This window comes from Cupressus sempervirens, chromosome 8 (genome assembly GCF_028749045.1).
Source record: "Cupressus sempervirens isolate cs-2001-9-10 chromosome 8, ASM2874904v1, whole genome shotgun sequence".
NCBI classification, from domain to species: Eukaryota; Viridiplantae; Streptophyta; class Pinopsida; order Cupressales; family Cupressaceae; genus Cupressus; species Cupressus sempervirens.
In genome coordinates, this window is record NC_143125.1 from 1937971 (window position 1) to 1964439 (window position 26469).

Genomic DNA, 26469 nt, shown 5'->3' on the forward strand with positions numbered 1-26469 from the left:
TGTGAAATCATCAAAGGAACTAGGGCCAAAGCGCTCCAAAATGAGGGTGCACAATTCTCTCCACGTTGGGCCATCATTAGCCTTGATGTACCAACGGAACCATTGAAGAGCTTCATGTTCCAAATGAAAAGATGCAAGGGGGACTTTGTGGTTATCCAAAGTATTATGCAAGCTGAAATACTGCTCTGCCCTATAGATCCATCCAGTCGGATCAGAACCATCGAAGCGCGGAAAATCAAGCTTTGGTCCACGGAAATTGCCAGAAGAGGACCCAGTATCTCCTGAATGGTTTCGGCTCATGGCTGACTGCTGAAAGTTAAGACCTAGAATTTTGTCATCCAGATCTTGAAGTTTGGTTTTGAGGGATGCAATTTCCTCTTCCATGATTTTTGCTCCTGTACGCGTAACAACCATAAAACAAGGTTTTTTTTTTTTTTTTTTTTTTGGGAATGGGTAGAAGATGAGAAACAAAAACTTTTTTAGTTACGGCAAACTTGGATTTGGGTAAAACTCATATAGGAAATGGGTGTTCGACGGGTGGTGGGAGACTATCTGGGGACAAGGGAAAAAGAAAAATGAGGGTTTCAAGGGTAGGGAGGTGAAATGAGGCGAACAGTCCAAGAGGGATAAGGGAGCAAAATGAGGAATTGAATCTTGTGGCTCAGTTTGGTGGCGATTGGATGAGAGGTGAAAAAGATAGGGCAAACCCTAAAATTAGATAAATGAGGGATTTAGGGCTTTGATATGTAAAATTTGGGGTTGGGTCGCCAAGGAAGGAAGTATGCGAAATGATATTGCAGACGTTCTGCGGAAGTATGAGCAGAAACAGAAAGCAAACAAGGAAGCTACGACTAAAAAACAGAAAAATTTTTACTCTTTTTTTTTTTAAAAATTTTTTTTACAGTCGACTTAGAAAAATGCACTCACAGACAGAACAACTGAAAAGAGTTATTGCAATAACAAGAGATATTAGAAGTGAGAGGAACCTGTAGGCCACGACAGAAAAAAAAAATTTGATGTAATTTCCACCCAGCGAGCCCAAGAGAGTGCTCTGATACCAGATGTGATGAACCTCCTTATAGCAATATCGTGAGAATGCTCGAAATAACAGAATACAAAGTGATAGCAGAACTCAGAATGAATCTACTGATCGCAGGCCACTTCGAGGGGGTAACCTCCTTTGAGCAAGCTCAATACAATAAATTCGTCCGTGCCCATCAAGGGCCTCAACCTATTCTTATATACTGGGTACGATCTAGAAAAGTAATACTACCTATGCATGTGGGATAATAAAATATACTCGCGGGACGACTTACAAAGCATATGCGTCCAACAACACTACTCTAACAAAATAAACAGAAGGAACACACAGGTTCCTAACAGCCCACAGCAAGATAGTGGCAGGCCTTAAGCCAGGGGTTTCAAGGTGCACTTTTTGGTTTTGTTTTATATATTTGCTCTTGTTAGCTTTTGTTTCGCCCTTCTTTCTTTTGATCAATGGAAAAACAAATTGAGGATACACAAATGAGAAAACAAACGGTGGATATGCAAACCATGGAAAAACAAACCATCTCATTGGTAAAAAATGGTCAAGAAATTATGGTACACTTTGAAACTAACCATTTAGGGCAAGTCAAAATGGCATCACTTGGCAAGACAGGAAAATATATCTGGGTCAATGTTAAACAGTTCAAGGGCATTTTAAAACGTAGACTTGCTCGTATGAAAGGGTCACAGGACAAGCAAAAACACGGGCAGAGATTGCATAAACAAGTCAAAATGTGCCCTCCTCCACACTTAAGTGGTGACAGTCATCTGTATGGTAGTAATAACTTCGATGAGTCTGTCAGTTACAACCCTACCTCCACACCTCTCGCTTGGTGTCCAGATCTTTATGTGCAAGAACTTTTGAGGGCCAAGAGGAGGTTGGAGCTCCTAGAGGCTAAGGAGCAAGAAAGTTACCGCAATATACAGGTGCTAATTGCAACAAATAAAACTCTTGCAGATGATAACAACACTTTAAAAGCTCAAATCTCAACGTTGCAAGAAACACTTTTAGCCGGGAAGCTTGAATGGCAGAATATGAAGGATGAATGGAAAAACCTGAATGTGACATTGGAAACAAACAAGGTCACAGCAAATACCGAGTCATCTCATAATAAGGAGAAAACGATTCTTCACACTAGTTGGCCAGGAAAGGCAGATGGTGAAGAGAAGAGAAGGAGTTTTGCAGAAGTCACCAAAACTTGGGACAAAAACAGCAAACACCCTGATATGGCAAGAGAAGAGGCAAAGATTCGTGTGAACACGCAAGACAAAGAGGTCAAGGAAAGGCAGCTTAGGGCATCCAATATAATTATCAAGGGGATAAAAGACTATGGGGAAGGCGAACATACCCTTGACCTAACGAGGGATTTCCTACAAGATGTGCTGTTGTGGCAAGGACAAATCTGCCAAGCTTGGAGGGTTGGCAAACCACACGCTGAGAGAAATAGGCCAATCAAGGTAGTCATGCTCAGCATTAGCGACAAACAAAATCTACTTAACAAAAAATAGCTTTTGTGGGGTTCTCGCTTCGTTTTAGAGGAGGATTTAACTATGAGACAGCAAGTAGAAAGAAGGATGGAAATGGAAAAAATCAGAACAGCTAGAAATGAAGGCAAAAGAGCTTGGATGTTCAAGGGAAAAGCAGTTATTGCTCATTTTGGCCACCGCTACAATGAAGGGCAGCAAGAAGGCAACAAAGGTGCAACAACAAACACCTTAACAGGCAGCGATACAACAAGATCCATAATCACACCTAGCGATAATAACTCAACTTTGAGTCTTTCGCATCAAAATAAATAGCAATCAAGCTTAACCCAGGCGTCCTTAAGTTTAGTTTGTTGGAATTGCAGAGGTTATCCGTGGAGACGTGGGCCTGGGTTAGGGCCTATTGCGGAAGGCAAAGACATTATTTGTCTCATAGAGACACATGAGCATGAGGGATGTAAGACCCCATTGTTTGAAGGCTACTGGAAGATGGCAGTGTGGAATGAGGCAGCGGGAAATGGTAAAGGTTATGGAGGTATAATGGTTCTAGTAAAAGAAAAAGAAGGTCATGTCATTCAGCTGGAAAAGACTGATTCTAATAAACAATTTTTATGGCTCAAAATCGTGGAAAATAACACTCTTCTCAGGATTGCAGCTTGTTACTTTGCTCCACAAGTATCTAAAATTTATAAAAAGTGTGGTTTAGATCACAATGACCCTTATGCTACGTTAAAGAAAGATGTTGCTGTTTTTTCACAACGTGGGGATGTCCTTCTCGTTGGAGATTTCAATGCTAGGACAACAAATTGGCAAGCAAGTATTTTCAGCTCCGAAGTAAATGATAACCCTATTTGGCTCACAGAAGAGAGAAATCATCCATGGGATAGAATATCTGAAGATGCTAAAGGCTGCAATCATTTTGGGGAAGAATTGATCACTTTGTGTGGCACATTTGATCTAATAATCTGTAATGGTTTGGCTAGATGGGCTAAGTTGGGCAATTTCACTTGCAACACATACAACGGGGCAAGTGTGGTAGACTATGTAATTTGTTCGCAGCATTTGTATAACAATATTGAAGAAGTTGAAATTGGAGAGCACATTTGGGATCTCAAATCAGATCATAGACCACTGTACGTAAATTTGTATTGGGCAAAGGATAGACGGATTGGGGCAAAAATCCAAGGCCCTCAACACCCACCTTCTCAGGGCAGAATTTTGTTAACTTCAGAAAATAGTAACACTTTCAGGGCTGCTCTTGAGGAACTTTGTATGGGACACCCTATGTATAAGCATGGTGTTAATAGTCATGATTTATCAAATCTGATTCACAAGGCTCTTTCAAAATGCAAGAGAGCAAAAAATAGAAAATCTGAAACTAATTGTTTTCCAGCCAATGCATGGTTTGATAAGGAATGCAAGAGGGCTAGGAGAAATCTAAGGGAGTCAAATAAAACTAACCTTGACATTAAGACCTACAAACAGATCCTAAAGAAGAAAAAAATCGATTTTATGTCCACAAGGAGAGAGGAGCTAATTTTCTTGGGCAGAAATAACCCCAAACGTTTTTGGAAAGAACTCCAACCAAGGAGGAAGCAAACTGAAAATAATATTACTGCCACCCAATGGTTTGATTATGCTAAGAAACTTTATGAACAAGAGGGTGGAGTGGGACAGCCACCTTTGGTCAATGATACCACAAATATTTTTACTGTGCAAGAGATAGAGACAGGGATTAAGAAGTTGGGTGGAGGCAAAGCAAAAGACCTTGTTGCGCTTCAAGCTGAATATTTGAAGTGGGGTATGAAAACTCTTGCACCGCACATCACTGAAATCTTCAACAAAATCTGCCAGGAAGGGTTTCCGAAAGATTGGACAATCAGCCTTGCAATACCACTTTTTAAGAGTGGTGATGTTAACAATCCCTCCAACTACAGGACTATAATGATCAATCCCCTCTTTGCTAAACTTTTTGGCAGTATGATAGAAACTAGGATCAGCAAATGGGCAGAAGAAAATTATAAACGTGCTAAAGGGCAAGCTAGTTTTAGGCCAAAGCACTCGACAGTGGATCACTGTGTCACTCTGAGACACATTATTGAAAAAGAGTGGGAGAAAAAAGAAGAGGTTTTTTGTTGCTTTGTTGACTTCAAAAAGGCTTTTGATACCGTTCCGAGAGACAAGCTTTGGTTGAGGATGGAAGAATTGGGGATTCCTAGGCATCTCAGAGCTGCTGCTCATAGAATGTACGAAGAGGTGAAAGTCAAAATCAGAACTTCAGATGGCATTTCAGAATGTTTTAGGAGCGATATCGGGGTCAAACAGGGCTGCCCTTTATCCCCTACTTTATTTGGTTTATATATTGACAAACTGGAAGAGTGGTTAAACACGCAAGAGCGTGAAGGCATTCAGCTAGGAGAATTTGTTATAAAGCTACTCCTATATGCGGACGACCTCATTTTAATTGCCAAATCTGCTTGTGGTTTGCAAGACCATCTATCTTCTCTTGAGCGCTTTTGTAGAATGGTGGGGATGCAAGTCAATATCAGCAAAACCAAGGTTATGATTTTCTCTAATAATAAAAAACAGCATCAACATGAATTTTAATACAATGGAAGTGTTCTCAAAGAAGTTGCGGAATATAAATACCTTGGCATCGATTTCAACAAAAAACTAAGCTGGTCTAGCTGCAGGTATAAAAGGACATTAGGTGGATGGAAGGCTTTCTACGCTCTTCAGAATAGGTGCCGTGAAGCGGAGTTGTGGGATTGAAAAACTATTCAAACCTTGTTTGGTCTTCTTGTGCTGCCAGTTGTTCTTTATGGGTGTGAATTATGGGCCAGCAGCACTACTATAGCACAATGGAAACAAATCGAAGGAATCCAAAAGCGCTTGATTACAAGCAAGTTTAAAATTAAAAGCACTGTTCCATATGACATCATGCTAAGTGAAATGGGGGCTGCGCCTATTGAGGCACTTGCTATGGTTCGCCTTTTAAGCTATCTAAAAAGAATCGAAAAAATGGAAGAGGATAGATGGCCGAAAGTTGTCTTTAGTGACACACTATGTAAGCGAAAAAGGACATGGATGCAACAAAACATCAAGTGGATGAGTAAATGGAATATTCATTTCAATATGTGCCCCACAAGTAATAAATAAATAAAGGTCTTTGTTATGGAGAAATTCTACAAGAGAAATTGGGGAAGCGAGATTGGGAGGAAGAAACTATATTATATAAATGAGTTCAACCCCACTTGTGATCAACTCGAAAAAGTGTACATAGGAGCCAACATTTCTTGGAGAGCTAAAATTCTTATTGCTCAGCTGAGAACCAACTCTCACCAACTTCGTTGTGAGACCGGGCGTTGGAAGAGGCCAAAGGAGGCTTGGGAAGAGAGAATTTGCAGATTTTGCAATTCTGGGAAAGTGGAAACTGAACAACACTTTATTCTAGAATGTGAGGCCTACAAGGATAGCAGGGATAAGTTTGCGGATACTATATGTGACAGTTCTTGGCATAACCTGTTCAACGAAGAGTACATTGAGCAATTGGGGGGGCTCATCATTAGTCTACACAAGAGGCGAACAGCGCTACTTAAGTCTGCTTGAGTTGTCTTGCTGTCCCATAGGCTATTTTTGACCTCGTGGACGTTAAAATTTTATCTATCTATCTATCCTAAGGAAAAATATTAATACGAAAGAATAGCAATTATTTCTTCCATACGAAGAAACATGAGAAGACTGCCCAAAAACAATCATTAAAGCCAATTAGGGTGACGTAATTTATACTGTCGTCGTCGCAATCAAATTGTTTGATTTTGTAATGTTATTCTGTTGATGGGTCCAGCAGCAATTGGAAGTATGAATTGTTAAAAAACATGATCACAGCGTCCTTGATCGATTTAACTGGTTAGCGCCTCAATGCTTCAGATTTAATGGCCAGATGCTGTCACACTCACATTTCGAAGAAGCGATTTTTTTAGCTTTAAACATGCTTCGCAGAGGGGAAGACATCAATATTAAACAGGCATGTAAATGTGTTTCTACTTCGCCAAATCACACCATCATCAATGAAGGATCAATGACTTGGAATCATGGTGCTTATGATAAGACAGTGCAGGCAAAACAATGTTCGTAGTATGGAAGGTGATCACTTGACAAGGCGCGACAGAAAACCCTAGGGAACGTCAAAAATAACTTAGAATCGCTTGAGATTCATGTTACCAGGTTTGTTATAGTCAAATACATTTCAGTGGCCTAAAAACCTGCTATTTGAAGTATTTCAACAGAGGCTGAATAGTCTGAATAGTCTAGTATAATATGGTCCTCTACACTAATAATATGAATCAAGTGTCAAATATGTTCAAGCAAAAGTAACATAAATCTCTGTGTAGTTTACATCACAGGTTAATTGAATGATAGGTCATATAATGTTTAATTTATTTTTTCTCAAACCGCAAATTGCGTCGGTTGCGGGATCTTTCATCTGAAAGATTTTAAATCGGAAAATACTATTAGTCTTCCTTACAAAAGCTTCCTCTTGAATTGCTTTAAAACAGCATATGCAAGTAGTTAAAAAGCGTAATGTAGGGTAAAGCCAATACTAACCACAATCCACGGGTAACTTCTCAGGTCCCCTACCATAGTCTAAACAGATCAAATCAAAAGAGCAACCATAGGAAATTTATCACATATGGAAGTTTCATATCCATGTTCCAGATTGAGTCAAAACTACATGCTTCTTCAATCAAAATTCTCACTTAGTTCTTCAGATTCACTCCAAGTAAATTACAATGATACATTTTCCACTCATCCAGTTATACCACGCGTACTATATGCACACATCACATACATATGAACTATGATACAATCTTGAATAAATGGGATAAGCCTAATTAAAATAATACTGGCACCCTCTTCTAAGGAAATAGGCTATGGACGTGATAGATTATCTTATTGAATTGGGCCGATCATGTTTCTGCTCTTCTTATCGACGAGTCCTTACAGACATGCGGGTATTCGCATGATGAGATTTGTGATTTGCTACAGTAACCGGTTGCTCTGCTACCTTAGCAGGGCGCCAACTTAGTTTACCATTCCCTTCATATCTGTACACTCCCTCATCATCTGAAGCTTGAGAATTGGTGTACTTTGTGTCTCCTGGATAAATAGACTGATCAACAGACACAGTGCCTCCATTGATTTTTTTCAAGGGTGAACGATGAGGAGATTGGTAACTTGCATTTGGTTGTTGTGAAGATAGCATTGACTCTTCTCTATTAAATTGAAAGTTTACACCAGCGTCATCTTTTAAAGCCTCCATCTCATCCTCGGATTCATGGTCATAATATTGAGGGGAATATTTATTCTTTGGCACAAATTCTCCGTATGAAAGCTTGATTGGCCCTAATGTTTTAGGTGTAGAACCTTGATTCTTGTAGTACCTTTTATCGGTACCATTTTCATATTCATCGTCCTCATCAGAGTCATGAGTCTGTCTCTGATTGCTTCTGTAGCAAGCATACCCAGGTTGGGTATCCTCAGTTCCAAGACTTCTGGTTGGTGTCAATGTAGTTTGATAAATGGCTCTTTCAGAGTTATTCTTCTCAACATCAGAGATATTCTTCTCAAAATCATCTTCATCATCACTATAATCATCAAATACAGGCTGGGCATCTTTATTGGAGGAAGATTGTTCACCCGAATTCGACATCCCTCCGGAAATAGACCTCTCAAATTGGGATTCAACCCCACCTATGTTCATCTGTTGATGATCTGGTTTTCTGTCATTTGAGAGAGAGTTGAATTCATGCTCTGCTTGACCATCACTGTCCTCATTTAAGTGCTCATGACTATATTTATCCACATAAGACCTTTCAGTCTTTGACCAAACAGCTTCATCCCCTGAAAGTTCTCCTATACTTTCAGTATCAGGAACTTCCTTGTTACCATAATCTACTCTTTCAAAACCTGGCCCAGTGCTGAAGAAATCATTTTGCCCATTTCTTGTCCGTGGACTTTCAAGGACTCTTGCTTGACCATATCTTGTAGAGAAAGTATCTTCAATACCACTCCCAACTCCGTGGGGCATTGCATACTTTACTTCGTTTGGCTTCCTCAAAATTGCTTCATCAAGCCCATCTTCACTTTCATACATTGACTCTCTTGAATCATTTGCCCTGTGATTTAATTTTTCATTTCCAGACTCCCCTTTTGAAAGTTCAACAGCTGCCCGTGCAGCTGCTGCTGCATAAGCAGCTGATTCAAAAGCTGCTTGGGCTGCACTGGCTACATCCAAGTACTTAATATGTTCTTGTTTTGAGCTTGGAGACAACACATCAAGTTTTGCAAACTTGACAAAATCATGATGAGAGTTGCTAGGTGTGTTTTGATAGGCAGCCTCATTTTCTGTGCTCACTGTATAATCCATCTTACCCTCCATTCTTATTTTGGCGTAGAAATCGTCTTCAGATATGTTTGAGTGAACATTAGTTTCTAAACTTGGACTAATAACTGGCTCCTTTTTAACATGCAAAATGTTTGAATTGTAAACATCTGCATTTGCAGATTCTCCATAAACCTTCTTTATAGAAGGAAACTCCTCACCCTTGGGGCTCATATGAGTCACATTAACTGTAGGAGTACCCGAAGCCTGTTTTCTGATGGTATCTGGCACTTTTGATGAGATAGATGATATTTCAGAGGGTTTATCAATACTGTCTTCTGGTTTGGTGGTCATCTGTTTTGTTTCAAAATGTGCTCTTGGCCCATCCTGCAAATTTCAATTTAATATGTCACTATAGATGACAGTGATGAAAAACATAAGAGAGTGCATTTTGGATAATTCACAAGACAACGGACAGTTCAAAGAACAGATAAAATATACTTTAACCAAATATTAAGCAAACAGACTTACCACAATGTCGTCCGCTGGCTTCAAATTCTCTGCCTCATTTTCTTCAAAATTCCATTCTATTCCATGTTCAGAAGCAATTTCTTTCAGCAACCTCAATTTCATCTCTGTACTTGGTACTCTTGTAGATAATTTTCCAATAATCTAAAAGAAAAGAATGACCAAACATTCATGAGCACTGTGTGGTACTTTTGTGCTTCAGATTCATAATTTGGAATTTGCATACAAAGAAATCATTTGGGTGTAAAATTTAAATACAAATCGGGGTCAAAATATAAAAGAATTTGACAAAGAAAATAAATACCAGCTTGTTTACTCCACAATCAGGCCGCAACTCGACTGCAGATTCTGCAAATTCTCTTCCAAATTTTACAGAAAAAAGAGAGCGAACATCTTGCAGTTCTGGCAATTCTGCACACCTCGGTGCAGCAAAAATCAAACTAGCTATTGATTCTTTCAAGTCATTTGGGCACACCCTAGAAGTTTAAAATTTGTTGTCAGAAAGTGGCAAAAATAAACCATGAAGACAATTTCACAAATGCAATTCAGGAAACAGCAAATTACAAATATTTGGTTACTCATAAGCTTTTAATATGGCTTACTTTTGTGTCTTAATAGTCAATATTCTTTCAGACACAGTTTCACAGTATCCTCCAATAAGAAGATATGCATCCAGTATATTTTGCTCTCTGAAGATTTGTTCCACCTACAAGCAATAAAGAAAAAAACCATAAATTTAATAAAGATGCAAAACTGATTATTAATTGTAGCCCATATGCACAAACATGCGAGTAGATATTGCTAGGTATCTTTATTTCAGAAGAAAATTATTCTTTCAGTAAACATTTAATTTAAGAATAATCTCCAATATCCTGTGACAACTTTTCTACATGCAAGCTGGAGAACACCTACATCATGTAAACTTGAAGTCTAAAACATATCTATCCAAATGTTAAAAATTATTTTTCATGCTTGTGTACGGGGTAAAAGTAAAAAAAATTGCATCATCAAGTATATCACAATATCAAATGGGTGATCTTTAAGTTTTCAGGAACATTTACAATTCACGAGTCATGTGGATTTTAATATCAGAGCTTGCAGATTATGACTTCAACTGCTCATCACGTGTACCGATTCTTCACTAGACAAAGTTCAGCATCCTCTACAAAGTTAATTCAAGAATCACATGGTCACCAACTTCCACCCCATTTCACACTAAAGGTCAGGAAACAAGAAATTTGTATCTTTGTGCACAACTATTTATTTATATGCGTAATCCCTTGGTGAACTGAATGTACATCAGTTGATGTCTTGATTAGTCCCAAGCTTGGTCACAAAGTTAAAATCTAGGGTGCAAAATTGTAACAATAAACAGGGTACCGGTAAATGGAAAGAATGCCTTTCTGGACTTCCATGTGTGGGGGTTCTAAATTGTCATGTCTACATGTACAGAATCCCTCCTTTGCTTCCATGATTCTCCATATTATTAACGTTGCAATTGTAGACTTAAGTTATGGGCAAAATGGGGCCAATGCATGAAATCAGGACTAATGTAGCCCAAGTGATTCCCTTCTTAACCTAATTGCCATGATTGGGTAAATGTTTGTTAACCTGTTTTTATGTACTGTAGATAGTCAAACTTTCAATGGATTGCTTCAGGGACCTTCAGGAACTGTAAGATGTATTATTCTAAGTATCCTCCCACTGGAACCTTAGAACCACTAAAGCTCTCGTAATCAAATCTTGAGCACCGCCATTTTAAAACTCTATTTATTTGCAATAAGATTACAGATCATTACAGACCAACAGGCAATAATATTAAAAAATTTGAGTTTTTGACATTCTCTTTGCAGTGGAGCATGTTAAATGAGGATCATCAGGCAAGCATTTCAACTTTTTTGAGTCGCATAAGGGGCTCATCATCAAGGGAATACCATGCGACTATGCATATGCAATTTAAAAATTGTGTTCAGTTTTTTCCAGAAGACTCATAAATCACTAAACGCTCTTGTTGGATTTTTCATTTTTGATACAAAGCCTAATCGGATTGCATGAATGACAGACTTCCAGCTGAGAATCCAAAATGTGAGTAACACCTGAAACCTATGTCAATTATTATTTCTAGGTGCATTTCCCTTAGCAACTAAAGCTTTGAACCTCACTATCACTGCATAACAATTACCCATGAAGTCCAACAGAAAAAATGTTCTTGCTAGGGTTAAAAAATATGAAACATAGAAAACTACTTGAAAATAATTTAAATTTACCCTTAAGCGAGCACTGGCTTCCTGGCCATTCCGAAGAAGCTGTGCCACATCTCTCCTTGACTGCTTGCACTGCAATTCTCTCTTGTTCTTCAGTATTTTGATGCGAGCAACTGTCAGCTTCAATGCAGTCTTGCTGCATATCCAACCAAGAAAACCTTGTTTAGAATATAGTTTCTTAGCTGTCCATTTTTAATATAAGTCTCCAACACTTAGCTTGACTAATTGTTTTGATTCAAGATTGCATGTATAAAGTCTTGATTGCAAATCTCACAGTGAAGGAATCCAAGAATGCTGCTTTTCGATGCAAGGAATTGTCAAATTCAACACACTTGTTGATGTGCACGCAAAAAAAAAATCTTTATGACACCAGCCAAACTGAAAAACATGATATAACGTGACTTTTAGCATAATTCCTGTGAAACACCCATCAAGCACTCCGTAGGCCAGAAAGCCCATCAAAGTGCATATAATTGTTTATAGGATTGATTCTTAGACAAATGTCCAGAAGTGTATAGGGATGTTTAGTTCCTTAGAAAAATGCCCATCAAACATATTGTAAGCCAAGAACCCACGGAATAGTATTGCCTAATATAGGGGGCTACCTTTTTGCCTTTTGGGTAAAAAGGGTTCCATGGAATTCATTTCTAGCTTACAGGAATGTTTAGAATCGTCTCCTACAAAATAGGACCCGCTACTGTTTAGGGTGAGTGATTCAAGCCACGGTTAAAACGAGGGCTCAAATCAACTAACTATAGCTTATTATTTTTTTTGTCATATTGTTCACATTTTGTTTATATTTTTCTTGAGATTGCCCCTATAATCCTTTTACTCTTTGACATTTTATCACTTTTGATCCTATTAACCAATTTTTGTCTTCCAGGAGCATTAATGCATAGATAAAATAAAATAAAATTCCCTCCAAATCTTAGCTCTCAGATTGAAAACTAAACAGCATTTAATTTTATTAAATCAACTAAAATAGACCGCTTCTAAATTTTCTAAGAAGCTACTGCAAATATTTTGTTCATTAAACCAGCTGAAATAAACTGCTTCTAAATTTTCGAAGAAACCACTGCAAATATTTTTTGCATTGAACCAACTGAAATAAATTGCTTCTAAATTTTCCAAGAAGCCGCTGCAAATATTTTAAGAAACCCCACTGTGGTACCACACTTAAAGCGCGTATACTCGTTCAGGAGGTTATTTCCTGAAACCTTAGCCTTATTTGATTGCGTAGAGTTATTATGATTTAATACAGCAAATAGCTCTGCAAATGCGTATCTATCAGTCAACCGAGTCTGATTACCCACTCATTCGAATTCCCCTCTTGACTATGACAGCCAAAAAACTGGAAAAAATGGCATGATAGGACTCATAACATAATTCTTGAAACACATCTCAAACATTTCAACTTTATGCTTTCGAGCACCCATCAACCATTTTTTGGTACATGCAATATATCAGTCAAAAAAATTCTGTAGGCCATAAACCTATCAAAGTACCTCTTCTTTTTTAGAGGATTGTTTCTTGGCGACCCACATACAAAAGAGATTCCTCAGGCAAACACCCATCAAAGTGCATTAACCTGTTTCTAAGATTGTTTCGTAACTGCCTAAAAGTTAAAAAGTCCCTCATTAATTAACCTTAACCAAACGCCCATCTTTGTCTTAGTTATCTAAATCTAAAGTGAATTTCTCCGACCTTGGCCTTATCTGATTCTTTGGGTTTAAGATTTCATATACCAAGTTATGGCTGGACGTAATTGTGCAAATGAATTGAAGATGATCTGTATGTTTTGGGCATTTCGAAAAAAAAGAAAAGAAAAGAGAGAAACATAAATATACCATTTTGAAGATCTGAAAGCTTTCCCCATCAGTGCATCCAACTTCCTACCCATCTCTCCGAGTGATCACTGATTTGTATACTGAAGAATCAACTGCCTGACAATCCGCCGGCTCTGGTTTTTAATTTTAGCAAAGCCAGGGTGTAGCTGAGCATGGTTGAATAGCGCCAACTATATATATCTAAAATAACAAATCAAAACCGGCCTTATCGGAAACTTCCAGCCTATATTTGACCCTCGGGAAAACTAGAAATGAAGTAACAGCGTATTGCTGACTCACGCGCTTAACCCACACCAAACAGCCCTCCATGGCCAACTAGTCGACCATTTTTTACATCCCTTGCAATATTTCCTGGAAGAACTTTCCACGATGGTATTAATTTTTTTAATTTTTAGGGTCTATTTGTTCACATGACATCAATATTCACCAAATTCATATTGGGCACGAATTCCTAACAGTGTGCGATGATCTCCAAGTTTCCTGGATTGAATCTGCAGCTTTCGCGTTTGGAAATTTGCAGCAAGATTAATGAACGCTTTGATTCTATTAGTGTGCATTATTGTGGCGTGGGCTCCATAACGAGGAAGTTAAGTCAAGGCTGTCGCTTTTGATGAAATTGCGTCGTTTCCTCCCTCCACACCACCTGCATTTCGTGAGATGCTAAATGACGTGTACAAACTAATTAGTCATAGTCTCAATGGGATTTTCCACTCAAAACTTGTGCAACAACAAGAATTTTTAATTGTTTTTTTATAGCAATTGGCCAAATTATATTAACTTAAATATCAGAATATATCTACTTAGAATAAAATTGGGAGGAAGAAGTCATTCCTTTCAAGTCATGTATGTAAAGTTCTAGAGTCATATGGGTCAAGTTTATAAGTAATAAACAACATAAAATTAGAGTTACATGAGTCACACCTAGAAGCATAAATCAACATAACAATGGGTCAAGCCCAGAAGAGGAGCAGCCTCAAGTAGCCAAGGCAGTTGGAGGGTCTGGTTCATCCTTCTTTCCCTATCCCAACTGTTGAGTTGGTTCAAGGTCAACAGTCTAGGCATCTGCATTGTCTTTTTCACCCTTCTTATCTGTTTGTCACAAAGAGATCACCAACGCCAATCTTGGGAATCCTTTGGAAGAAGAAGGCCAACCCAAATCATCCACTTGAGATGGCCAACCAGTAGAAGCTGACAGAGCCCGAGTAGGATTGGTGGTGGGCGCTCAACTTGGGGGGAACTTGAAGGCAAGGTGGAGCTGTAGAACTCCACGACGAGAATTGGCGCTAGGGAGAACAACAACGAAGAGGTTGTGAATGTGAATCTGGTTGCCTTCAAGAACTTCGTCCACGACGATACCCATGAGAAGTGGAGCGGCCATCAGAAATTGGAGCCGTTGGAGGAACCCTAGCCACCATGCAATGAGAATTTCCCCAATATTGTATTAATTCTTGTAGATGGGCCATCTCAAGGGTGACCTTATCCTTTTGGACTTGAATGTGTAACATGACATTATTGCATGTACAAGCTTTAGCAAGCAATAATAAGAGTGTGAAAAAACCACCACACTTCTATCTTCCAAATTGCAAGGATAATCTCTACTCTAAAAGTTTTCTAGAACTGCATGAAAGGAAAGTCAAGTGAGTGATTATCTCCCAAGAGGACCATATGCCATGTGAACAAGTTGAGATGAAGGGAGAAATAAATCATGAATCCAGATCCAATAATTTTGAGCTCTATGAAAGAACCAAAAGAGGTGAAGAAAGGACTATAGATGATCACAAAAAGGACAACAAGGATCTAGAATATCGAAATCTTGAAGAGGAGAACCCAAAGGTAAGCCTCGAGAAAGAATACGCCAAGTAAAATGTGCAATTTTAGGTTCTGTGATACTAGACCAGATCGTGATGAAACACAACTTCCATGTAAAGTGAAAGGAAACTTGCAAAGAATGTTGGCTCAAAACATCTACAATTGGTTGGCATGAAAGCCATTGATAACCTTTGTGAGAGGCTTATATCTCAAAAAAAAAAAAAAATCGGGTACTACAACCAATTGTTTCACCAAGATGTAAAACTTGTTACACAAATCTTAAGAAAAAGTTCTCTTGGCAAGAGAGAAATAAGTAGCTCAAAAGTGTCTCTATCTTGTCAGGTCAAGCATAATTGAATCCATGCATCCTCCCAATTGAGAGAGAGAAAGTATACTTGCAAATGTCGATGAAAGTACACACCATGAATACCCTAAATTTGAGCAAGAGGAAGACCTTAAATTTGAATTAATGGAGTCCACCAAGGGTTGTGTTTGTTGATAGGCAAGCCATATTTGAATCCAAAGCCATGGGTTTACCACTTTCCAAGTACACCAATGCTTCTAGCAATGAAGGAACCTCAGATTTGAAACAGTTCTCTCATGATTAAGAGGGTATGCAAACCAAAACCTTTGTTGGCTAGGAAATGTAAAGAAAACCCAGAAGAGATGTGCCGAAGGAGAATTTTCTAGGCCTCATCTCCAAAAAAAAAACATTGAACTACCCATTTGACACAAAGAGCCTACCCCTACTAACGTGTGGAAATAAAGCCAAGGTCTCAAGAATATTGAGATAGGCAAAATTTCTCAAGCCACTTAGTGAAAACCATGTCTCTAAGCATCATAAGCCCATTAAAAATCTCACAGCAACTGTTCAAGCTTACCATAAGCTTCTTTGTAAGGAAATCAACGAGAGGAATAATAAACATGTGTTGTTCTAAGAATCTTAGAATATATTTGAAACTTGCCTACTAAGGAGAGAAGCTTGGTTAACTAGTACGCTGACTTTTCTCAATTTTAGAAAGCATCACGGTCCAAAGCTTTGTAGTTGATCCATGGAAGGTAAAAGGTGTTCCCAAGAAGTTGAAAACTTGACCATGTTGGATCCATTTCCAATCATACTCTAAAATCCATTGAGGAGCTAGCATGAAGACTTGTTTATAACAAAGGGTTTTATACCATTGAATGGTCAAACTAGAAGTCAAGAAAAAGTGTCTAGGCATTGAAGAGTATACTGGACATTTTCTTTATCCTCAATTATAATAAGTAAAGAGTCATTTGTAAGATGACCATTAACAAGTTGGTTGGGAGAATTGGGAAGAGAAATGCCATGAACTTGGCCTGTAGAAATAGCAGAAGTAAGCAAATAATTCAATCCTTCTGAAACAAGAACATACAAAGTAGAAGCCAAAGGGCAACCTTTTCGAATGGACCTATGCAAGACAAATTCAGCAGCATGACGAGCATTACTTTTTATACAAGCATTGGAATCCAAAAAAAGAGAGGAACAAAAAACACAGCACGAGGGTCAAAGCCAAGGGTTTATAACATTGCTAAAATAAAGGGACGCTCAATACAATCATAAGTCTCAACAAAAACAACTTAAAAAAAAGATAGCATAGCATTTTGGTGAGATTTGCAAGCCCATTCCATACAACAATAATATTATCTAGGATGAATCTAGATTGGATAAAGCCATTTTTCTTGGGATGGATAATCCTGAGGTAGAAGATGGAAATTTTTTAGAGCCAAAGCCTTAGAGGTAATGGTGTGCCAAATACACATATCTTTAGGGTCATTAGATTTAGATATGAACTTCATATTTTCCTTTCTTATTTATGATTCTAAAGAGCTAGTTCGAAAAACTACTAGAGGGATATGGTGAAGGTCTAACCCAACACAATCCTAAAGAGCCTTGTAAAATTCATAGGGAATACCATCGCAACTAGGAGATTTTCATTAGCCATGGAAAAAGATGCTTCCTCAAGGCCTTGAATAAATAAAGTCTGGTCACAGAAAGCCTGTTGGAACTCTGGCATATGGTTAAGGACAATTTCTAGACAATCCTCTAATGATTTTTGACTGACAGGAGTAGGGCTTGAGTTTGAAAACTTTTTGGTAATGATTAGCAAATGCTTGCAAAATGTCTAGAAGTTTAGTAAACACTAAAGTGCCCTCCCTGATCCTTTTAATACCTAGAGAGGAATGTCTTGGGTGCAAAGAGGAAACAAATTTGTTCTCAATCTCCTACTTTCAACCATTTCAATTCTGCCTTTGCTACACCCTTAATATTGGTGTATATAGGGTTATGAATAGTCAACTTGTGGCTATCTTAATCCTTAATTAAGTCATGTTATCATTACTATATTATTATTTAGGTAGGTAGGTCGGCCTAGGTGTTATGTAGGGTTGTGTCTATTCAACCTAAGCATAATTAGGCATATATAGGAGGTTGTGAGTCTTATTTCAACATCATATGGTGAAGTGTGTTCTCATTGGAGATATTTTGAGGTCACCCCCTTAAAGTGGCCTATTACTCTCAGTTATTATCAAGTATTTATATAATATTCATATTATTTCTTCTATTGTGTAAGATATTTCATTACAATTGGTATCAAAGCATGATCTTAGTAGCATAGAGGCAAGATTTTTTCTCAACATTGAGGTGATTTTGGGAAGAGCATAACTTTCAAATTTTAGCAATTTTTTCAAAGATTTTGAAAGGGTTTTTGAAGACCATATTAAAGAAGCTATAGTCCAAAATTTAGAGGAATTAGAGCAGATTTGAGAAAATTATTGCAGAATTACTATTTCTACACAATTTATTGAGATCTTCATATCTCTCACATCCTACCAAATTGGAGTATAACTTGTATATAGTAGAGGAGCCTAAATTTCAAAGCTTGGAGAAATTGCAAAAAAAAAAAAAAAAAACAAGATATTACAAAATTAGGAAAATTCTCTCTCAAGGCAACAAATTTGTTTTCTTTTTTGGATTTTTTCCAAGTAAGGATATCTTGGCCCTAGTAAGTTATAGTAAATAAATAAATAAATTAGAGAAATTACATTTCATTTTTGTGATTTATTTCAAAAATATTGGTTTCCATCATGACAGGGCCTTCAATAAGAGGCAAAAGGAATGCTACCACACTAGGAAATCCTTTGATTAAGATTGGGAAGCAACATAGGATAGTAATCTCAATGAGGAACTTAGTAAGTTCAAGGAAGAGGTTAAGAGGGATATGTGTGACCTACGAGGAGATATATTAGATATACGAAGCATGTTAAGAACCTATATGACTAAAACAAGGAAGGATCACTCAAGCAATCAAGGTGAGACCTTCAAGTTGACTAATAATGACATAAATTTTATTAATCCTATGAGATCTAGGAATTTTTTTTCCAAAGGTGGATATGCGCAAATTTGATGGCAAGTATCCTCTAGCATAGATAAATCAAATGGAGATTTTTTTTAAAGTTCATCAAATCCCATATGGACAAAAGGTCACAATGGCTTTCTTGTATCTAGAACTAGATTAATTCATTTGGTATCGTTGGCTTTGTACTCATTGGAGGAAAAATGATCTCACTATGTCATGGTCAATTTTTACAGAAGAACTCCAAGCACAATATAGCAATAGTGTGATAGAAAACTTCTTTAGCCAACTTGATAAGCTTCAACAAACATTATCAATTAAGGATTATATTGAAAAATTCCAAAATCTATCCTTAAGAGGGGATACAATTACAGAGGAGAACTTGAATGATTTATTCTTGGGTGGTCTCATGGATCACATTCAATATGAGGTGCACATGTTTTGTCCCAGCTCAGTAAATGAGTCTTTTATATTGGCATGTAGGGTACAGGAGAAGTTCTTGATTCCTAGAAAGCAAGGGGCTAATGTGGCAAGAGAAAAAGGATATTCAACACCTTCTCTTCCTTAACCTACTAGGTTGACTCCACAACAAATTGATGAGAAAAGAGAAAAAGGTTTATGTTTCAATTGTGATAGAAAATATAGTCCATGACATAAATGTAGTGAAAAGAAATGGTTCTATATTGAAGGTCTAAGTGAGGAAGAAAAGGATGAACCCATATCAGAGGAGGATAGGGAGTCAAGTGAGGAATCACATGATTCTCAACCAATCATTTCTTGTCATGCACTTTTAAGTTTCAGTGCACAATAAATTCTCAAGGTAGTGGATTTCTTAAAGAAGTAGGAAGTAATAGTGTTGATCGACTCAGGTAGTACTCATAATTTCATCAACTAAAAGATGGCAACTCTTCTAAATTGTTTTATATATCAAGCCCCAGAGTTTCAGGTTTTGATTGCAGATGGGGGCACAATTAGTTGTTCAGGGAAGTGTCATAGCATCAAATTATCTATGGGAGATTATCAACTTGATACCCCAATGTATACGATATCCATGGGTGCAATGGATATTGTTTTGGGAGTACAATGGCTTACTACATTGAGAACAATTGAGATGAACTTCCAAGAACTATTCATGCAATTTCAATCAAAAGGAAAGGTAGTGGCGCTAAGGGGATTGAAGGAAAAATCCCCACAGATGGTAGCTCTCATCAAATGCAAAAGTTTCTTAAGAAAGGTGCAGATGGATTTGTGGCCCAACTATGCTCATTAGAAGTCTCTCAATCTAATGCTCTTACTCATCCAGATTTACAAGCAATAACTGATTGTCACTCAGTGATTCTTGGAGATATGCCTAAAGGACTTCCTCCTAAGAGGGATCATGACCATGTCATACAACTAGTTCTAGGGAACCAACCACCAAACATAACGCCTTATAGGTACCCACACATAAAAAAAAGTGAGATAGAAAAAAATGTTGAGGAAATGCTAGAGGTAGGAATTATGAGGCATAACTAAAATTCTTATTCCTCACCTGTTGTGATGGTGCATAAGAAGGATGAAACTTGGCACATGTGCTAACACCATTAAAGATAAGTTTCCTATTCTAGTCATTGATGATCTTCTAGATGAATTAAATGGAGCTATGCATTTTACCAAGTTAGATCTTAGATCGGGTTATCACCAAATTTAGATTAAGAGGAAGATATTTGTAAGACAACATTTCAAACTCATGAGGGTCATTATGAATTTTTGGTGATGTCATTGAGTCTTACCAATGCACCATCTACATTCGAAAGTTTGATGGATTCCATTTTTAAGAAGTTCTTGAGAAAGTTTGTGTTAATGTTTTTTGATGATATATTAATTTATAGAAAGACTTGGGAAGAACATTTGTAACATGTAGATCAAACATTACAATTACTCGAAGATCATCAACCCTATGCTAAGCCATCCAAGTGTGCTTTTGGTCTTAAGGAGGTGGAGTATTTGGGACACATAGTTTCACATGAAGGAGTAAAGGTGGACCCTAACAAAATTAAGGCTATCATGGAATGGCCTATTCCAAAAACTATTAAGAAGCTGAGGGGTTTCTTGGGATTAACAAGATACTATAGAATATTTGTTAAGAATTATGGTCGTATAGTAGCACCCCTTACCACTCTATTGAAGAAGGATTCTCTTCATTGGAATAAATCTACTAATGTATCATTTGAGCAATTGAAGAAGGCTATGCATACAACTCCAGTGCTTGCCTCTCTAGACTTCACTAAGGAATTCCTTGAGGAATGTGATGGTTCTAGAAATTGGATAGAAGTAGTTCTCATGCAAGAAGGTTGACCAATTGCTTTTGAGAGTCATCAATTAAAAGGTAAAAATCAACTCAAACCTATTTACGAGAAGGAAATGCTAGCAATCCTTCACGTAGTTAAAAAATGTAGGCATTATTTAATGGGTCAACACTTCAAGATTAAGATAGATCATGATAGCCTAAAATATTTTTTGGAACAAAGACTATCGTCAGAAGAGCAACAAAAATGGGTCACTAAGATGTTGGGATATGACTTTGAAATTGTATACAAGAAAGGGAAGGAAAATATTGTGGCTGATGCACTTTCTAGGAAGGATGAAAAAGATGAAGCCTTATTGTGTGCCCTTTCAATATTACAAGAAAATTGGGTGGTAGAAACCAAAGAAGAGTGGAAAAATGATGTTGCAACAAGTAACCTCATCTGACAAATAAAAAGTGACCCTAGTAGTTCATATAAGTTTTGTTTAATGAGAGATATTCTCTGGTATAAAGAGTGCTTGTGTCTCTGCAAGAATTCCACTCTTAAACACAAGATTCTCAAAGAACTACATGAGTCTCCAATTGGTGGTCATTCAAAATTTTTGAAGACATATCATCGGGTCAAGAAATATTTTTTTAGTAAGGGCCAAAAGGTGACATTTACAAATTTGTGGTTGAATGTTTGGTTTGTCAAAGAAATAAGGGGGAAACAATTAAGACACTAGGTCTCTTGTAGCCTTTATCTATTCCTAGCCAATGTTGGGAAGATGTATCCATGTACTTCATCACAAGGCTTCCCAAATCTAAAGGTCATAATGTCATCATGGCAGTAGTTGATTGCCTCACTAAATATGCACATTTCATTGCATTATCACATCCTTTTACAACAATATAGTAGAAAAAGTTTTCTTGGAGAATATCCAAAAGCTACATGGTACACCTAAGGTTATTGTTAGTGATCGTGATCCTCTCTTTACTAGTCACTTTTGGAAAGATTTATTCTCATTTTTGGGTACTGAATTGGTTCATAGTTCTTCATACCATCCTCAATCAAATGGGCAAACTAAGGTTGTTAATAAATGTTTGGAAGGATATCTACATTGTCTCACTTCAAAAAAACAATCTCAATGGGTAGATTGACTACCTCTTGTAGAATGGTGGTACAATAATTCTTTTCATAACTCATCAAAAATGTCTCCAATTTTTGCACTTTATGGATATCATCCTCCTTCCATCACATCATCATTAAAGGTGTGACCAAGAGTTCAAGTAGTAGAGGACCACTTGCTTCATCAATAATAGGCACTTTCAGGACTCAAGGAGAATTTAGCTATGACAAAAAATCAAATGAAACAACAAGCGGACAAACATTGTAGTGAAAGAAATTTTGAAGTTGGGGACTGGGTCTTCTTGAGATTGCACCCTTATAAAAAAATCTCAATGAGGCAACAAAAAAAGAATAATAAGTTGTCTCCAAGATATTATGGACCATACCAAATCATGAAAAATATTGGTAGTGTTGCCTACAAGATTGAGTTGTCACCAACAACAAAGATACATCTAGTTTTTCATGTTTCTTGTTTGAAGAAGGTAATTGGGCAAAATATTCCTACTGAACACTACTACCAAAAATTGATGAAGAAGGACTAATAATTTTGGAACCAAAGTGCATTCTTAAAACACACACAAAGAAGTTGAAGAAGAGAGCCCTGACTTAGTATCTCATCCAATGGAAGAACCTACTAGTTGGAAGTGGCCACATGGGAGGATGAGGAGTTCATTCAAACGAATCCACACTTGGTTAGCATTGAGGACAATGCTTCTTTCAAGAGAGGGGGTATGCTATGCCCTTAATATTGGTGTATATAGGGTTATGAATAGTCAACTTGTGGCTATCTTAATCCTTAATTAAGTCATGTTATCATTATTATATTATTATTTAGGTAGGTAGGTTGGCCTAGGTGTTATGTAAGGTTGTGTCTATTCAACCTAAGCATAATTAGGTATATATAGGAGGCTGTGAGTCTTATTTCAACATCATATGGTGAAGTGAGAAAGTTATTTTCATTTAAGCACAATATAGCAAGTTATTTCATTACAACCTTTAACGTAGCAACTATGGTAGCATAATTGTCAACAACTTGCTTTGATGATGAAGGGTTTCCACCTTGTTAGTAAACAGATTGTTCTTTCCAATGTAACTTTTAAGTGCCCAAACCTATGAGAAATAATTTGATACCAATAGTTGGATAATCTATCATGAGGTTGATAGATTTCTTTTGAATTAAAAGGTACAACTCCCTTATCAATGATATGTTGATGTCAGTTTTGTACCATACATAACATATAGCAATTGAACACTTGATGTGGGATATCAAACACTCAATTCCTCTCTTGAAAAGTTAATACTCATGAAGACATGAGAAAAACTCCAATGTTCCTTACACTTGTGGATACTAACCCAGTTATCGATGTGATTTGCTAGTAATCATATAGGTAGCCTTACGTTGTTCATTCAAGGATGACTTGGATTTTGATGTGATGGTGATGATTTTTTATGAGTGCTAGATGATGTTGATGGTGGTGATGATGGGGGTGTGTTGCTAATGAATTTTACCTTCATAACTTTCTTCTTCAAGACTCCAATTACTAAACTACTTGCTATCCTACTCCTATTCCTATGAATGGAAAGATTAGCAAATGGATGGGGATTGAATCTAATGAAAGATAACTTGCAGCTTTACCTCCATAGATGCAATGATTCAAGGGAAAGTGACTAGATTACCACACAAGGCTTCCTAACCAACTGCTAGGATGCTAGTGGTCTAGTTTATAAATCCCTACCAAACATCCACTAATATCACCATGTAATTATCCATCTACTCTTAGCAGCTTTCTCAAAATGAAATCTACTTTAACAACTTCAAAGGAAATCTAACATTAACTATTGGAAGTAGAAACCATGCAATAACACCAAATGTTCTTAATCACCATGCAAGTCACAACAATGATAAAGAAAAGCAATTTTGGCATTATCTTAGTAGCAATTTTCTCTGACCCTTTACAAATGAGAGCAAATGGACTTATATAGAGGCCCAAAATTACAATCAATAGTAGAGATAAAGAGGCAAAACCAATGATCTAGATTGGATCCTAGAAACCCTAATTAGGGTTGCCACCCCATCAGCCAGTGAGAAGATTCCACCTCATCAATGGACCCATGAAAAAAAAGAAAAGTGGCATCCAATGAGAAGGCACCAAAACGGTAGTCAATCAAAATTAGACACCTATCCTACCCAAGAAGAAGGAGAATTTACCACTTGGGCTTACATCAAATGATTTTCTAATATAGTTCTCTTTTTAGTCAAAGTGATGAACTTGGCTAGCTTGTTGTTGACTTCCTTCATGGGAGGGTAAAGTGTATGTTTCACCTTGAGATTAGCTAAATTCATCATGTTGGTCACTGCTTGTAGTGTTTTCTGATGATCCTTCTCATATTCTTTCATGTATCCGATAAAGGCATTGAAGGAGGCAAGGGTGCCCAAATGTTTCTTCTTGATGGCAACTTTCCCCAACTCATCCAATCTTGATCTAAATTCTATCTCATTGATGTTCTCCTCTTTGATATGTTTAAAATCAAGCACAACCCTAACATCATGAAATGGAAGTGTCAATGCCTGGGTTGTGCTGTGCAATCTTGTTTTGTACCTCTTCAAGTATTCTCAATCTGATAGTCAAGGCAACAAACCAAGACTCCACCGTATTCAATTCTCCTTCATCCACCAACTTGGCTCTTTCCAAATATTTCTTTAGTAGCTCAATGAATGCCTGTAGCTTGGGAATGGCTAAGTCCTTGACTGGAAGGAAATCCTTCCACTCACGTTCAAATATTCTTAATTTATCTCTACTAGCCACCAATGACCTGAATTTTGAGACAAAGGAAGGCAAGAAAATTTTCCTATCTTGGATTGTATCATGGATCCAATCCTTGACTTCATGCAGCTCAACCAATATCTCTTCTATGTTGCTCTCGTTGTCTTGAGGAAGGGATGCCTGGTGCAATTGTTGGATAGGCTAACAATCTCTCCAATACTTATTCTCAACCTCCAACTTTACGATCCTTTTGGTTGCCTTCCTCAACCTTTATCTGATTGAAACAAGGTCTTCCTAGATCTCCTCAAATTCCATGTCATCCATGATTCTTCCCAAGTTATGCTCTACTATCTCATATTCTTGAGCTATAGTCTCATCCAATGCCTTGTTAACTATTGGTATAGAAATCTAAACTTTTTTGTGACCATTATTGTCACTCCTAATTACCTTTGCCATCGTTTCTGCTATTTGTTTCTAGTTCTTTCTATCACCCTTTTCTAGTAATCCTTGGATGTCTTCAACTGTTTAGACAATCACTACCTTCCAACTTGGCATAAGCATTTGCCTTAACCATAGTGGTGCAGTGCATCTTCCCAAATCTGGATTTGGTTCAACTAGCAAAGCATCACCAACGGCCTTGGGTGCCTGGCTTATTTCCTCAATATCAACTAGCCTATCTTTTTCTTCACTAGTGACTGTCATATCTTCTCCATGTTGGTTCTCTGAGAGAGGGGATTACTCAGTGCTATCGCTGTAACCACTTGATTCTAAATTAGAGCTCACCTCTACCACGACCCCTTGTCCACTTATATTATTTTCTTGGCTTCTAGCCTCAATTATGCTCTCTCTTGATGGTACTGCATTTTGTCTCTTTGGTGGAGGTTCCTGATGTTCTTTTTCCTTTCTCAACCTCCAAATTTCTCTTCTTGCTTCTAACTGTTCCTTGTCGTTGGCTACCTCCTTCACCCTTCTGTCCAATTGACTTTGTTGGACCTTCTTTTGGTTTCTTCTTCTCATAAGTAAGGTGTACCCTTTGTAATTTTCTCAACTTCCTGTTGTACCATGACTCAATGTGCAAATCAACTACTCGTGTAATTGCCTCCAAGGAAGGATCCTGGTGGTCATCCCAATCCACTGGATTCAACTTTGTTCCATCCATTGTATCATAATCTTCTCTTAGCACATTTTTATCATCTTTCAGTTGATTGAGAATATCAAGGCCTCTCCATCTGATTGCCCTCATCATGTTCATTGATAATTTTGAGAAAGCTAACTTTCTCATGTAAAGTCATCCTATGCATTGGCCCAAAAATCCTCTATAGTAGGAACATGTTTGAATGTATTCCCATGAGATGCCTTGATTAGATCATTAGGATCAAATCCTTGCCTTGCTCTATACCATCCTAGATGATACCATTCTAACTCTTTCTCTGCAGCTACAAAGGCAACAAGATTGGGACAACTATCATTGCCAATTCCAAATGAGAAGGTAATCCTTGTCTCACCTTTAAGTTTCACCATTTTGTCATAATGCTCAAGTTTCCTAGCCAACTCCATTAAAACTACCTTG

The 26469-nt window shown here is 37.5% G+C and overlaps 1 protein-coding gene across 1 annotated transcript; it reads right to left on the bottom strand.

Annotated features, from left to right (window-relative positions):
- Positions 1-7271: 7271 nt before the first annotated feature.
- LOC149541275 (uncharacterized) lies at positions 7272-13704 on the bottom strand. The gene is made up of 6 exons (XM_089796574.1): positions 13557-13704; positions 11713-11845; positions 10048-10151; positions 9750-9921; positions 9449-9589; positions 7272-9304 (listed from the first exon to the last, which is right to left on the bottom strand). The coding sequence occupies exons 1-6, from the start codon at positions 13607-13609 to the stop codon at positions 7520-7522; spliced, it is 2388 nt and encodes a 795-aa protein (XP_089652700.1). The 5' UTR covers positions 13610-13704; the 3' UTR covers positions 7272-7519.
- Positions 13705-26469: the final 12765 nt, after the last annotated feature.

Bases quoted from the DNA above. Each gene is read 5' to 3' on its own strand.
- LOC149541275 (XM_089796574.1), bottom strand. From the start codon at position 13,609: ATGGGTAGGAAGTTGGATGCACTGATGGGGAAAGCTTTCAGATCTTCA. The intron at 11,846-13,556 runs GTATATTTATGT...TTGGATATGCAG, and splicing joins GCTTTCAGATCTTCAAAATG to CAAGACTGCATTGAAGCTGA. The intron at 9,590-9,749 runs GTATTTATTTTC...CTTTTCTTTTAG, and splicing joins ATTGTGGAGTAAACAAGCTG to ATTATTGGAAAATTATCTAC.